The 15,242-nt window shown below is 36.2% G+C and overlaps 1 protein-coding gene across 1 annotated transcript in view; it reads right to left on the bottom strand.

The window, feature by feature from the left end:
- Window positions 1-15,242, bottom strand: part of PTH2R (parathyroid hormone 2 receptor) — a 72,097-nt gene that overhangs the window by 18,867 nt on the left and 37,988 nt on the right. The window contains exons 5-8 of the mRNA XM_056111878.1: window positions 12,743-12,840; window positions 11,352-11,541; window positions 9,845-9,998; window positions 7,340-7,400 (exon numbers count right to left, since the gene is read on the bottom strand). Of these exons, the coding sequence (XP_055967853.1) occupies window positions 7,340-7,400; window positions 9,845-9,998; window positions 11,352-11,541; window positions 12,743-12,840 (503 nt within the window). The remainder of the gene's footprint in view (window positions 1-7,339; window positions 7,401-9,844; window positions 9,999-11,351; window positions 11,542-12,742; window positions 12,841-15,242) is intronic.

The raw sequence follows: 15,242 nt of genomic DNA, 5'->3' as shown, positions 1-15,242 counted from the left end.
TCTTCTTTTTGGATCACACCCACTGGTGTTCAGGGTCTACTCCTGGTTCTTCACTCTGTACTCAGGAATTACCCCTGTCAGTGCTCAGGGGCCCATATGGGATGCCTGGGATCGAACCCAAGTCAGTTACTTGCAAGTAAAATGTCCTAACCACTATACTATTGCTCTGGCACCACAAATCATTCTTAATTAAAGAGGCCCTCCCGTTGGTCGTCGATTTGCTCGAGCGGGCCCAGTAACATCTCCATTGGAGACTTTGTTGTTACTGTGTCTGGCATATCGGATACTCTCGGTAGCTTGCCGGGCTCTCCGAGAGGGGCGGAGGAATCGAACTCAGGTCAGCCATGTTGGCCGCTTGTAAGGCGAACGCCCTACCCGCTGTGCTATCGCTCCAGCCCTAATTAAAGAGATGCAATATAAAACTAACAAAAATACAAGTAATTCTTGTTGGTAGAAGCATAGTAAAATGCTGAATGTAAATGATGTTTAGCCATATATATCTAAATTATCTAGTAGAACATAACTGAATAGTACTATAAATATTTCTTGGCTATGCATTAATTTATAAGCTATTTCAGTATTATTTCAGTCCAGTTTGGGTTGGAGTGATAGCACAGCAGGTAGAGCGTTTGCCTTGCATGAGGCCGACCCGGGTTCAATTTCTCCATTCCTCTCAGAGAGTCCGGTATCCTGCCCACACGGCAGAGCCTGGCAAGCTACCTATGGCATATTCAATATGCCAAAAACAGTAACAAGTCACAATGGAGACATTACTGGTGCCCGCTTGAGCAAATCGATGAACAATGGGAGGACAGTGCTACAGTGCTACATTTCAGTGTTCATTTTACTAAACATAAACATGTGAGTATTATTTTCAATCAGTTGTGACATTCTACTGATTAATTAAAATATTTGACAGACATTCATTTAATATTGCCTAAGATCCATGTTTTTTTCCTCAAACAAAACCTGGCATTGATTAAAAGTAGGTAAATGATATCTTACAAAGAAATTTTAGGATTATAATAATTATTAAATTCTAGGTGACAAAATTACCCCCAATTACTATTTAATTAATGCACAAGTAATGCTATTTTGACTACTTTATAGAACTAAAACATTTCAGTACACTCCTAGTGAATATATCTTTTTTAAAGTTTAATTTTTTAATATAGGAATACATTCTAATTTCAAAATTCAATCTACATTAAAGAATAGATACAGAATGATCTCAGTCCTCCCCATATTCTCGCCTACCTCCACCCTTACATAGATGACATCTGTTATTATATATGTTCCAATGTTTTCTGTGTGCAATAAACATATGCAAATATTATAATCTTATTTTTACACTATCTTACAAAAATGTGGTGCATATACTGAAACTTTTTTTTACTTTTTACTGAATCACTGTGAGATAGATAGATTCTTACAAAGCTATTCATGATTAGAGTTCAGTCATACAGTATCCCAACACTCATCCCTCCACCAGTGTACATTTCCCAGCACCAGTGTAGTGTCTTCAGGCTCCCTCCCACCATCCCACATCATCAGCCTGCTTCTATCTCTATGGCAGGCACTTTTCTTCTCTCTCTCTCTCTCTCTCTCTATCTATCTATCTATTTCTCTCTCCCCACCCCTTTTGGATATTGTGGTTTGCAATACAGACACTAAAAGGTTATCAGATTATCAAGTATATCCCTTTACCTACTTTTAACACTCAGTTCTTGTCCAGCATAATAATTTCCAGCTATTATCGTCGTACTGGTCCCTTCTCTGTCTTACCTACCCTCCGACCCACACACACTTGTGGTTGATTCCCAACATTGAACAGTCCCCCTAGTTCATTTTCCCTAACCATGGTTATTAGTGTTCTACTATATATATATATATCACATGTGAATGCAGTCATTCTATATCTGCCTCTCTCCTTCTGACTTATTTCACTCAGCATTATACACTCCATGTCCATCATCCATTTATAGGCAAATTTCATAACTCCATTTTTCCTAACAGCTGCATAGTATTCCACTGTGTAGCTATGCCATAACTTTGTTATTCATTCTAAAACTTTAACTATTTATGTGTATATGTGCATATATGTATATATATGTGTGTATATATAAATCTATATGTGTGTGTGCGCATGTGTGTATTGGTTTTATTTTGTTTTGTGTGGTCTCACCCAGCTGTTTTCAGAGCTTACTCCTGGTTCAGTGCTCAGGGATCCTGACATCTCAGGGGACCATATAAGGGTGTTGGGGATCAAATTTGTGTCAGCCGTGTGCAAGGCAAGTGCCTCACCCGCTGTACTATACCTGCAGCCTCTAACAGTTTTAATGTTTTTTGGAGCTACACTCAGCAGTGCTCAGAGCTTATTTCAGGCTATGTGTTCAGTGATTACTTTTGGCAAAGCTTATGGATCATATGGGATGTGGGAATCAAACCTAGATGGGCCACAGACAAGGCAAGCACCCTACCACTCTACAATCTCTCCAGTCTCCCTAACGATAACATTTAAAATGTGTTTCCATATCAGTATGAAGGGAGATCAATAGGCACAGCTTTTCACTGGGAAGATCTACCAAATTAAATTACCCTAATCAACAGCTGGGCTGGAGTGATAGCACAGCGGTAGGACATTTGCCTGCGCACAGCCAGCCCAACCGAGCCAGGTTCGATTCCTCCGCCCCTCTAGGAGAGACCGGCAAGCTACCGAGAGTATCTCGCCTGCATGGCAAAGCCTAGCTTTACTTGTGATGTATTCAATATGCCAAACACATTAACAACAAGTGTCACAATGGAGACGTTACTGGGCCAGCTCGAGCAAAACAATGAACAATGGGAGGACAGTGACAGTGACAATCAACTGCTATGCCAAAATGTAATCCAGGTTCCGTCACACAGAATTCTGCAAACTCAAAGGAGAAAAACATGAATATCGAAGAATGAGAAATTTTATAGCTGAACATTATTGAGCACTCCCCACTCATTATTAAAGCACATATATTTTGCGTGATTAAACCAATAAAAATAAAAGCTTGTATGACTGAGTTGTATAGAACATCTAACACCTATAAAGGCATTCTACTGTAAAGTGGCATATAGTATATAAAAATAAATTGAACATTGATTTCACCTACTACAGAGCTCCTAGACTTCTTGATTTTTTTCTTTTCGGTTTTGACTTTTGGTAATATTTTAACTGTCTTCTTTCTTTGCTTCAGTGACATTCTCTCCTGTTGTCTCCGAACACACTGGAATTTAACTGCACAATTTCTAGCTCTGCGAAATACTTGTATTTAAAATTAGGTCAAAACTAACCATCTCAAACTTCTGTAAACCTGGGAAGGAAATAGTAAGTGCATTGTTCTACCAGAAAGAACAATATACTATTAGAAATTGTTGCATAGAAAACTGGTAAAAGTTTGGTCTCTAATCTGTTGTTGGACATCTAGTTTGATTCCAAATCTTAGCTATTAGACTAATGTATCATGAAGATGATATACGTGTATATATATCCACAATGAAATACTAAATAGCTGTAAGAAACGGTGAAATCAGGCAATTCACTGCTACATGGATAGAACTGGAAAACATGGTAAATGAAGTTAGCGAGAAGAATAAACACATATGATATTTAAAATAACTGGATGAAAAATAAAATGGTTTAAAAAGGGGGTGACTTTGACCCCAGAGTATTGGGAGGAGAAGGAAAGAAATCAAGTGGCTGAGGGGAGAAAAGATAGATGAGAAGCAAATCCGAGACAAGATTCAAGGGGATTCAGGTATATTGATAGAATTAAGGAATGACAGAGTAAAAACTCCAAACCACAGAGTCAGCAACACTGAAATAATGAAACCCAAACTTTAACAACCAAGCATAAAAAGGTACCTGTCAAAGTACCTACTGGGGTTGAGGGTAGAAGAGGGAACCCTAGGAGAAGTGGTAGAGAGAAGTTGTCACCAGTGACAGGAATTGGTTCTGAGACATTGTATACCTAATGCTCAACTACGAATAAATTTATAAATCACTGTACATTAATAAATAATTTTTAAAGTCTTGTCTCTATCACTAGTAAGAGAAGCTAAGAGTGGAGGAAGTGAAGAAGCCTTGAGTGCTATGCAGATTTCCTAGGATTGCTTTTTTCATTGTGGGCTCCATCCTTTGGGCTACCATCTCTTCTCCTTTGAATGAACTGGGAGAAGGCAATGCAGTATACTGTGAGGTGTTTTTGTTTTTGTGTGAAAAAGAAAAGAAACTACTAACTTTTTAGGCTTATTTGTCCCATATAAATAATTCAGTTATCTTGTACTACATTAGTCAAATAACACTTCTGAATCTGAAGAAATTTTACAAGTAAAAAATGACTGTATTCTATGAAATTTAGAATATCTTCTAAAGCTGAGTGTGAACAATTCACCTCTGAGTGTCTAAGACATAGCTAACATGTGAATATAGATGGAAAGATGGAAACTGAGTTCTAGTTTTGAAAGGTCAGATTGGAAAAAGTTTAATCACATATGTAACAGACATAAGAAGAGACCCTGCTCGAGGTAAAGGTAAAGGCCCTCCCGTTGATCGTCGATTTGCTCGAGCGGTAGCTTGCCGGGCTCTCCGAGAGGGGCGGAGGAATCGAACTCGGGTCGGCCATGTTGGCCGCGTGTTAGGCGAACGCCCTACCCGCTGTGCTATCGCTCCAGCCCGAGAAGAGACCCTATCCATCCTTTTGGAGTTGCTCCAAGAACCAGAGAGATAGCTCAATGGGGCTGAGTGTGTGCTTAGCTTACAGGAGATGTGTGAGATTTGACAATGACACCACATTCCCACAGCATGACTAGGAGTAACCCTCCTAAGCTCTGCTGGGTGGGATACAACAGGTAGGACACTTGCCTTGCACATTGATCTCCAAAACCCCATATCATCCCCTGTGCATGATCAGGAGTGACCCCTGAGTATATAGCCAGGAGTAGAGCCCTGAGAAACACCGGGTGTGCTCCCCAAATAAATAAAAAGTGAAGAGTTTATTCCCTGTAATAAAGAAATTAATATATGCTACAGAGAAATAACATATTTGAACTATTTTGTTTTGTACATCAATTCAACTTTCTTAGAGCAGCTATTAGTCAAATGCCCTACCCACTGTGCTCTCTCCAGCTCCAGTCAATGTATTTTTTAAAATGTTTGTGCCTAAAGTATTCTTAATTGTATTTCATATATTTTCTGTGAAAAGACTTCAGAAATTAATAATGGAATTAATTCATGGTTCTTAATTTATTATTTAATTGTGATTATTAAGAAAAAGAGCAAGAGAACTAAGAAAATAGTTATCTAATTCAATTAAATATATTTGCTTCTTTTCCTCAAGGTCTGGAATATATGTTAAATAAACAAATGAATGAGTCGAAATTCTGTACCATGGTAGCTGAAAGTCTTCAAAAAATATGATATGAATCTCTGACATTGATTGCATTCATCTCTAAAATGAGAACACTGAACCAGAAAATACTTAAGGTCCTACGATCTTAAAATTCCATATCTAAGTTACACAGAACTCATTTTAAGATATAATCAATGTAGAATGTCTTGATATAATTTTATTGACTCAACTTTCATCTTCTCCCAGAAATCAAATAACAGATTCTGTCATGCACTTCCAATATGATTGTGCAAATATAACAATAAAGTTAACAGTGTAGATATAATTAACCCTCAATTGCTAACAAATCCAAATGACATAAAAAAATATAACCAAGCCAGTAAGCTTTAGTAGAGGAAATTTGTTTAATTGGATAGTTCAGGGGAAGAAGTAGGAATTTGCCCAATTTATCATTTTAGTATAACTGACAGGTTCCTTATGAATTCAGGTGTTCACATAGTGTGCATTTTTTTCACTGAAGAGAATAGAAATTATTTTTGAAGGCTATGTAGTAGCTCAAATCAAATTTATAGGCTCAAATTTAAAATGACATTCAGATGGTCAGTAGGCACATAAAAAATTCTCAGTATTACTTATCAAGGAAATATGTAAATCAATTTGAGAATAAAATATCAGCTCATTCCAGTGAAAATGACCTAGACCCAAAAGTCTCTTAAAAGGCTCAACAAAATTGGGAATGGGTGACTTCCCCCCATGTTCTTGTGTTTCTGGCAGCTTGGCAATCACACCCACAAACTTCCTCTGGCTCCGTATAATCTCACTAACACCCATGATCCAGAAACTCAGCAATAAATCTCTCAGAAAAGAGCACAGAACAACAAGCCATAGAGATGCCTCCAGACCCCTGTCGGGGCAACCCAGAGGGAGGCAGGTGAGTTCTCCTCCCCGCCCCAGTGGAGCCCTGGCAGTCAAAAACCTCCAGAACTCACAATCACTGCCAAGTTTATGTTCATGGCCACTTTCCACAAGCTGGATGAACCTCACCCATGAGTCAATCTGCTGTATTAATTTAATATTTTAAATCTTAGAATTCTTGGAGCAAATGCAGCCACACGACATTCCATACTTTACACCACTGATATACCAAGTGTAGCACACCACATTTGATGGGATTTAAAGTACAAGACAACCAATCTTAGGAATATATATATATATATATATATATAGAGAGAGAGAGAGAGAGAGAGAGAGATCTTTATATATATAAACACACAAGGATCAACCTTTAACAACATGCCAGTAATTTCTTATTGAAGGGCTTAATGGCTCTTGGGTGAAATACAATAATCTTCACATACTTTCTTCTAAGGAAACTTTTCTTGGATCATTTTTAGCTGATTATTCATAACAAACAATATAAAATGAATTACTTCAGTTCTTTGGGGGCAGGATTCGGGGTACAGGATGGAAACATTCAAAATATGGTGGTGGGAAAGTGTAATGGAGGTGAAATTGGTGTTTGAATATTAAATATATTTAATTATAAATTGATTAAACATAATCAATTATTGTGAACGACTTTATAAAAATTAAATTTAAAAGTCTAGTAAAAGTAAATATTGGCACAGGTATGGGAAAAAAAAGAACTCTCAGACACTATTGGTGGGCACGTAGGTTGGTCAAATATATTTTAAATTCATTTCATGAGTTGTGGCCTTAAAACAGCATAGAATAAGGTCTATTTTTTCTGTTCTTTGAGTCTTTTCGGTTTAGCCTCTACCTGTGTAATAGATAACTTGCTGGTAATGTATCAGAAGCAACCATTATATCAAGAGACTCTTTCCACATCTATCTCTAAAAGATAATTTCATAAGAACAGCAGCAAATGTAAATTCTAAGCAGGTATATGGAGGCTGAGAAAAATCTGAGGCTCTCACTGCTTATCTTCCTTCACTCACCTCGCATTGGCCAGAGTTGCTCGTGCCATAGCCCAGGCTGCAACAAATACTGCAGGGAACCCTGAAATCAGAAAAGGATTCAGAGACCCTGATATTAAGGGGTTTTTTTATACCAAACATAAGAATAGACTTTTACATAATTCCCCTTGGAAATCCAAATGCCCCTTCTCTCCCCTCCCCACCCAGGATATGGCTCAGTGGTAGAGCACTCGACTTGCATGTGTGATGCCTGGATTCCATCTCTGGCACTACAAAACCAACAGACAAATTAAACAGATCCTCAGAGTGAAATTCTAATGGCTATAATCAGATTTGATCTAAGTGGGCATATACACACATAAAATGTACTATTTGTGGTATTTTTCAGTTATGGGAGGACAATAATATCTAATAGCTTTATCTGTGTTTGATGAATAATAACTATTATCACTGGGCTCAGTAAACTTAGGTATACGTCCATAATAGCCCTATGGGAGGATTTTCTATTTTATAGAATGAGTTAATTCTGCATTTGTTTGCTTTGGTTTTTTTTTTTTTTTTTTTTGGTGGGGGAGCAGTGCTTACTTCTGGCTTTGTACTCAGGGATCACTTCTGATAGAACTCGGGGAACCCTGTGTGGTATACCAGGCAAGTCAGACATATGCAAAGCAAATGTTTTATCTGCTATTTGGCCCCTGAGCATTTTTTTTAATGAATCAGCATGAGATGCAGTTACAGACTTACAGACTTTCGTGATTACATTTCAATCATACAATGATCGAGCATCCATCCCTCCACCAGTACCCATTCTCCACCACCAGGGTTCCCAGTATTCCTCCCGCCACTCCCACACCTTCCCCCACCCTTAAGTATTTTAAGTTAGATTTGCCATCTTAAACTCTTAAGAGGGTAGAACTAGATAAATAGTACAGGCAGTAAGGTGCTTGCCCTGCATGCAGTTATCCAGTTTCACTAGTCCCCATGCATCACCAGAAATGACCCCTGAATGTATTGACAGAAGTAGCCCCTGAGCACTGCCAGGTATGAACAAACAAAAAAGGGTAATACAATCACTTTGTTCTATTATTAGCCATAATTACAAGCAATTATATTTGTAATATACTATCACAAGGTGAAAGAGAGAAGCATGAAAAATGCAATAAAAAAGTCTAATTAATTTTCATCTTGTCAATTACTTAAAAGGGCCAGATACCCTGATATTATGAGTTTCCCAAAGTCTAATGATGAAGGTTGGCAAGATTTTCATTAGAAGGATATAGACTCAGGTCATAATTGGAGGAGCAGATGTTCAACAACAATTTAGAAGAGGCAATACTGTTGCATTCCACTTTCGTTCCTACCATTTGTTTCCAAGGAGTAAAGCCAAAGATGAAATCATGAGTAACTGTGGAGAGACTCTTATTTTTTTTAATTGAAACTGTTTTGTCCTAAAAGTAGAAAAGACATTTTGATCCGTTTAACCTCTCCTCTCCCTTTTGTATTTGCTCACATTGGCTCAAGATAGAAATATTAGCATGCATTAATAGCTAAGGAGAGGCAGATGCCTAGGTTAGTCTGATTATTTCAAGGTTAGATGTTTTGCAGTGAGAGTCTTTGGGAGAAGGGAGAGAAGTGGCAGGAATAAAGCTCAGAGCCTCACACATGCAAGACAAGTGCTCTACCACTGAGCTATGGTCCCCAGCCCAGTGAGTCTTTTTTAAAAATTTAAGATACAAAGTAAATTCAATTGTCTCATTCTGAAAGACATAGCTAAATCATTTGTAAAATAACATCAACACAGAGGCTATAAATTTCTTTTAGAATTTTCACAAGACTTAAGAATATAAATAAAAGGTAGAAAGCTTAGAAATAGAAAAAATTTAAGATGAAAGTATTGCTTAATTGGAACATTCACAATAGACCTGAGCATAAAGGTTTTGAATATATGTGGCCAAAAGTGTATTCTCTTCCACTTCCACCAAATAATTCCCTCAAAAATTTGACTTAAGAACAGTAATAGTGAGTTTTAGAATATTTGTTATCACTGAGATTATAACCTTGATTTCTATTAATGAAAACTAAAAAAGAAAAGAGTGGTGAAAATAAGATAGAAGAGATGATTTCCAGAAAAAGATATAGTGTTAATAACAGGTGTGACATAAAGACTTAAAATCAATAATCCAGTATAAAAAGTAAGGTGGTCAGACTTCTTTGTCAAGACCTTGAATGAACGGTTTGAGGCTCTTCATGTTCCTGAAGCGAGCAGACGCCATTGGGTTACACTAGCATGTGACAGGGACAAATGGAAATGTTACTGGTGCCCACTCAAACGAATCGATGAGTAATTGGATGTCAAGTGACAAGTGATCAAAAAGTAATTTGGGAAATGTACACTAGTAAAGGGATGAGTGTTAGGATATTGTATAACTGAAACCCAACCATGACAAACTTCGTAACTGTGTATCTCCTGGTGATTCAATAAAAACAAATAAATAAAAGGTAAATAAGGAGACATAGATGCCTTACCCCAGCCTATCAAGGTGAATCCCCACAGATATTTGGAATCCGAAAAGAAAGCCACAAAGATTAAACTATGCAAGTAGAGACCTTCCACCAAGATCCAATAGTAGTTGGTAGCCAGGAAGTAAATAAACATCACAACAGCAATCTTGCACCCAACCTGTGACAAACAAAGCAAAATTTCATCATTTTAGAGCTAATTGTACTAGATGTCCAACATTAGGATACTAAAAATCAGTTCTTTCATTTCTTTATCATAATACATCTCCTGCAAATAAGAAGTCCAAGACTTTTGAAAGAGACCAGAACAGAGTTATTTGACTATGTCATCTTTAAAAAATATATGCATGAATTTTATTTTTGACATAAGGTTCTTTTAATCTATATGTTATCAGTTATCCTTAATTTTTCCTATCATAAACAAATAATAGATGATCATTAGAGGAAATACTAAAAATACAAAAAAATCACAAAATAGAAATATGTTCCATTACTATATGGTGAATTTGTTTTCTTTTGGTCTTTTATATGTGGCAGTTTTGCTGATCAGGGCCAATCTCAGATAACATAGAGCAGTTCATTTATAGAGTTCTATGCTTAACTAACACAATATCACTTCCATTCTCTCTATTACATAAGAAAAGTCATAAAGTCAGTCCAGAATCAGGACCTGAAAGAACTACAAAGTTACAGGGCAAAGGGCAAATATACAGAAAGATAATATTTAGCACCAACTAGGTAATTGATGCCCTTGACCTAATTTCTACATATCTTGCTTCTGTGATGACGATGTTTCTAATTATCTTGATTATTGGGTTATTTTATTTACTAAACAGAGCAGAGATCTGCTTCAAAGCAGAGTCAATTTCTATGATATCTTAAATTGCAACAAGTCTGACTCTACAATAAAGAATTAAATAGCATTTTTTTCTTTATTTCTTTATTTTTTAATTTTTATTAGTGAAACACCATGAGGTACAGTTGTAGACTTACAAATTTTTGTGCTTGAGTTTCAATTATAAAATGAGCTAGTACCCATCCCTACACCAGTGCCCATTTTCCACCACCACTGATCCCAGTATCCCTCCAACCGCCATTCCCTCCATCCCACCCTGCCTCTGTGGCAGAGCATTCCCTTTTGTTCTCTCTCTCAATAAAAAAAAGAAATAGCGTTGACTCTCAGATCAATGTTTTTAAACCTTTGCAAGTGGTCTTTCTGCTTTTGAAAGTGATGAGACATGATAACTACCTCAGTCACACATCAAATGTGATTTCATTCATGTGTTTTGTGAAGTTTCTATTCCAGAATATTCTTGAGGTAAGAACCCAAGCACGATTAATAATCTGAAATGAGTGATTAGGCATAAAAATTGAGTACAGAAGTGAGATTAGTAAATACCAGATAGTGGATTATTTAACAGCTCAACCAAAAAAAAATTAACACAGATTTAGTGGACTACAAACGTTCCTGTTCATAATACAAATAATTACTGAGATAAATAAAAACACTTACATACTGTGACCTGTCCACGGAAGATGCCTCAATGGAGCTCTGTAGGTCATCCTGCAATATCAGAGACTGGAGCTCCTTGACGCCTATATGAGCATGGACCACTCTGTCCTTGACAAAGATGCTTACAGCCCTCAGCATGAAGGACACAAATAAGTGCATGTGGATATAATTCCTGGTGCAATGTAATCGTCTATACAGAGAAAATATTCAGTATTTTGATTCGCAACTGATTTGAAATGCAAAAAATATAAACAAATTAGCCCAAGTTCCTTCCCCAAAAAGAAAAATACTGTATACCTAAACAAAAGGTAAGGTAAAGGCCCTCCCGTTGATCGTCGATTTGCTCGAGCGGGCCCAGTAACGTCTCCATTGGAGACTTTGTTGTTACTGTGTCTGGCATATCGAATACTCTCGGTAGCTTGCCGGGCTCTCCGAGAGGGGCGGAGGAATCGAACAAAAACAAAAACTTATTATTATTTACTTCCTAGAGGAATAACTGGAATCAAAAACTAAAAGGAAATGGAGTGATACAGCATGGCATAAGGTATTACTTTAATGTCTCCTCTTTTGAATTCCTTAAATTTTCATGAATTTCCTTACATAAATTTAGGTTTAGAACACTCTTCCTCTCATTTTTTTTTCAGTATTTTGGCTTTTGATTGTTTTCAGTGCCAGGAATCAAACCTTACCCAAGTGCTCTATTGCTGACTTACAATTTCAGCCCTTCTAAACTAAATCATAGCATACCTCAAACCATATACTATAGTCTTCTTAGCTTTTTGAATCACAAACCAGCTGAATCACGAATATAAATGTCCTATATATGTGATTTGCATTTCACCCATATAATGATGTTCAATATTATGTATGACTTAAATTAAGTTGAATTAAATTGGACAAGTTTAAATGGGTAAAAAGTAAACTACAAGACCAATCAATCCTAATTCTTCTTATATAATATTATAATAATGTGAGAGATTATGTAAAATAAAATTTTCCCAGTGGCATCAAAATTATTTGGAAAAACTAACTTCACCATGAATAAAAAATTTTGAGTTCATTCGGTTCTGTTTTAATATCACTTGAAAGGCAAATACAATGGATGGCAGAGCTTTTGGAAAGGAACATTTAACTTGTTCAAATGCTTTAACTTTTCAAACAGCAGCAAAAAAAAATCCTGAATTTTAAGAAATTCTGAATATTTTGAAACATAAATGGCCAGTAACAAATAATATAGTAACAAAATTAAACTAAATTCAAAAATTGCATTTTGGGGAAAAATATGTCCATCCATTCACAGATCATGAAACCTCTGTGTTTTGAATGGATACAAAACAGAATCTTATCATGGAGAAAGTCATCTGAAGTAACCAAATGTGAGACTTACTCACCGGAAGTAACCAATGATGAGAATAGCCACAGCCAGGGAACCAAAGGAGATAGAGTACCCAATGGTGTACATGACATAGAGGCGTTCAAAGAATTCTTGCTGAAGGGGAAGAGATTGAACAATAAAAGCAAGTTTGAACAAATAAGTCGCTGTAGATACACTGAAAAAATCATGCATTTCCCTGGTAGTAACACATTATCACATTCATATAACAGATATTACTCATCTGACCTTCCTTTCACTTCCTAAAGTCAGTTCAAGGTTAAAGATGCAATTAGACATTTCTAGTTGTGTAAGTTAGGCCATACTTAAATACTGAACTATTTACTTCATATACTCTCATTTTAATATTTTTCATTACATATTAATAGTTTACACAATGTACTTTCATTTAAAAAATTTTAATCATATATTTCATATAATAACTGATGCAAATCAAATATATGATACAGGATTATTTTAAGAGGAAACAAAATTTTTTAAATGTTGCTCTTGGAATTTTTTTCCAGTTCTCTTTAACTTTCTTACTGAACTATAATTTACATAAAATAACATGCACAAACCTTAAATAAGCAGATTGACAGGTTTTAACAAACCAAGTTCATAGCGACCCTTGCTAGTCAAAAATCTACCCACCATCCACCCCCGGGTAACTTCTCTTCCAATTTTTGTCACCACAAATTAGTTTCTCTGTTCTTATACTTCATGCATTTCTGGGTGCTTCATAGACTTCTTAAAATTATGTCCTGTATACTCTTTCCTTCAATATATTATTTATACTATTTCAATATTCACAAGTAAGTATATTTCAAGAATTATTTGTTCACTTTAAACCTTTTATTTTTAAATAATTATTAATACACAAAGAGAAGCAAAGAATAACAAAGTTTTCCTTATACTTTGTTTAATATCTTCTAATAATTATAACTTAAACAATCTGCTTAAAAACTGAAACTATAACTCTGATGTGAGTGCAATGTGTGCATTTATAGTTCGTGTTTTTCTGTCACATACATAAACTTCCATAACCATCTTTGCAATAAAGATGCAGAATTATTCCATTGCCACATATATCAATTTACAAATGAAAAATGTGTGCTATATAGGCACAATGGAATACTACTTAGTTATAAAAATTATTAAAATATATTTGTAGTCATTTTTATTAAATCCTCATGCAAAAATTCTAACATCTGAATCATCTTTCAGTTCTGTTAGATTTCAGGCAGGGACATGAAATCTAAAATATCTTTTAGGTTTTAACAAATTATGAACATATTTTAACAAATTATGAGATCTAATCATAATCTTTTAGTATCTGCTAGGCATTCTAGATAAAACAGCAATACAGATTTAATTAATAACCAGAAAAGGGGGAGGCCTCTTTCTATAAGGCATGCTGAATGGGAGGTTGGGTTACCCTATAATGAAATTTGTAGCTTTTCATTCTCAATCATGCCCTGGTTTTAGGTTTTTAAGAACAGAATCTAGTTTTCTCTAGCAGAACTTTGGAATCTATGCATCATCAGTTCTCAGTGGCCATTGCATGTGTTTTAGTGCATCAGACAACTGCTAGAATTTTACTCTCCAGCTCTAACCCGGCTTTTCTACTGCTGAGGATATTTCACCATTGCTCTTCACCAATCCTTAGCTCTTCTCTGTCTTACTTCAGATAAAGACCCACCCACCTCATGTCTTGGAGAAAGATCTTTCCTAGGTCTCTGTCTGCCCTCTGCCTTCTAGTTCATAAGTGTGTTTATTTCAGGGTTTTCTCTCTGCTTTCTGCCCTTGTGCCAGCTATCATCTGCAGCAGTCACATACTCAGCGAGGGCTCATGAGCCACAAGAACTCTCTCAGCATCTCTTTTCTGTGCCATAACTTCAGGCGAGGATATCTCCCTCTGTGAAGCCTGATTCACACTTGAGGTCACCTACACCCCTGAGTCCTCTGCCTCAAAGCACAGCAAAGAGAAAGGAGAGACTGGAAGGTGACTGAGGCTCTTTTTTTGGTTTTAATTCTTTTTTATATTTGGTAATAGCCTTCCCGTTTTGATAATTTTATCTAATTGCTTGTAAATAATAAAATACCAACTGAAAGTTTATAGCAGCTCACTAAGAATCTTCTTAAAGAGATAGTATGTGTTTGAAAGGAAGAAAATTAAGAAAGGAAATTATCATTGTTGTGCAAAAATCAGGCAAAGAAATCTTTTAACTCATCACTTCTCCATCTTCTCTCATCCTCCAGCCCCCCCCCCCCCGGCAAAAATCAAGTATTAAAAATATGTCCAATGTTAGGAGAGTTTATGCATTCATCTTATAGTGTGCTGGAAACAGCAATGTTGAGGAATCTGGGAATCACAGCTCTGTTTTAGACCCATCAGCTTCTTCACTTCGACCAATGTTTAATCTCTGGTTCTAAGATAACTTACATTGTATAAAATAAAGATGACATTTTCAAAGACCATAGGATGTACTTCTTTCTTCTATTATAATACAACTTGA

This window comes from Sorex fumeus, unplaced genomic scaffold, assembly GCF_029834395.1.
Source record: "Sorex fumeus unplaced genomic scaffold, SorFum_2.1 ptg000014l, whole genome shotgun sequence".
Lineage (NCBI taxonomy): Eukaryota > Metazoa > Chordata > Mammalia > Eulipotyphla > Soricidae > Sorex > Sorex fumeus.
Note: the sequence above shows the minus strand (reverse complement) of the source record. Positions and strands in the feature narration are given on the sequence as shown.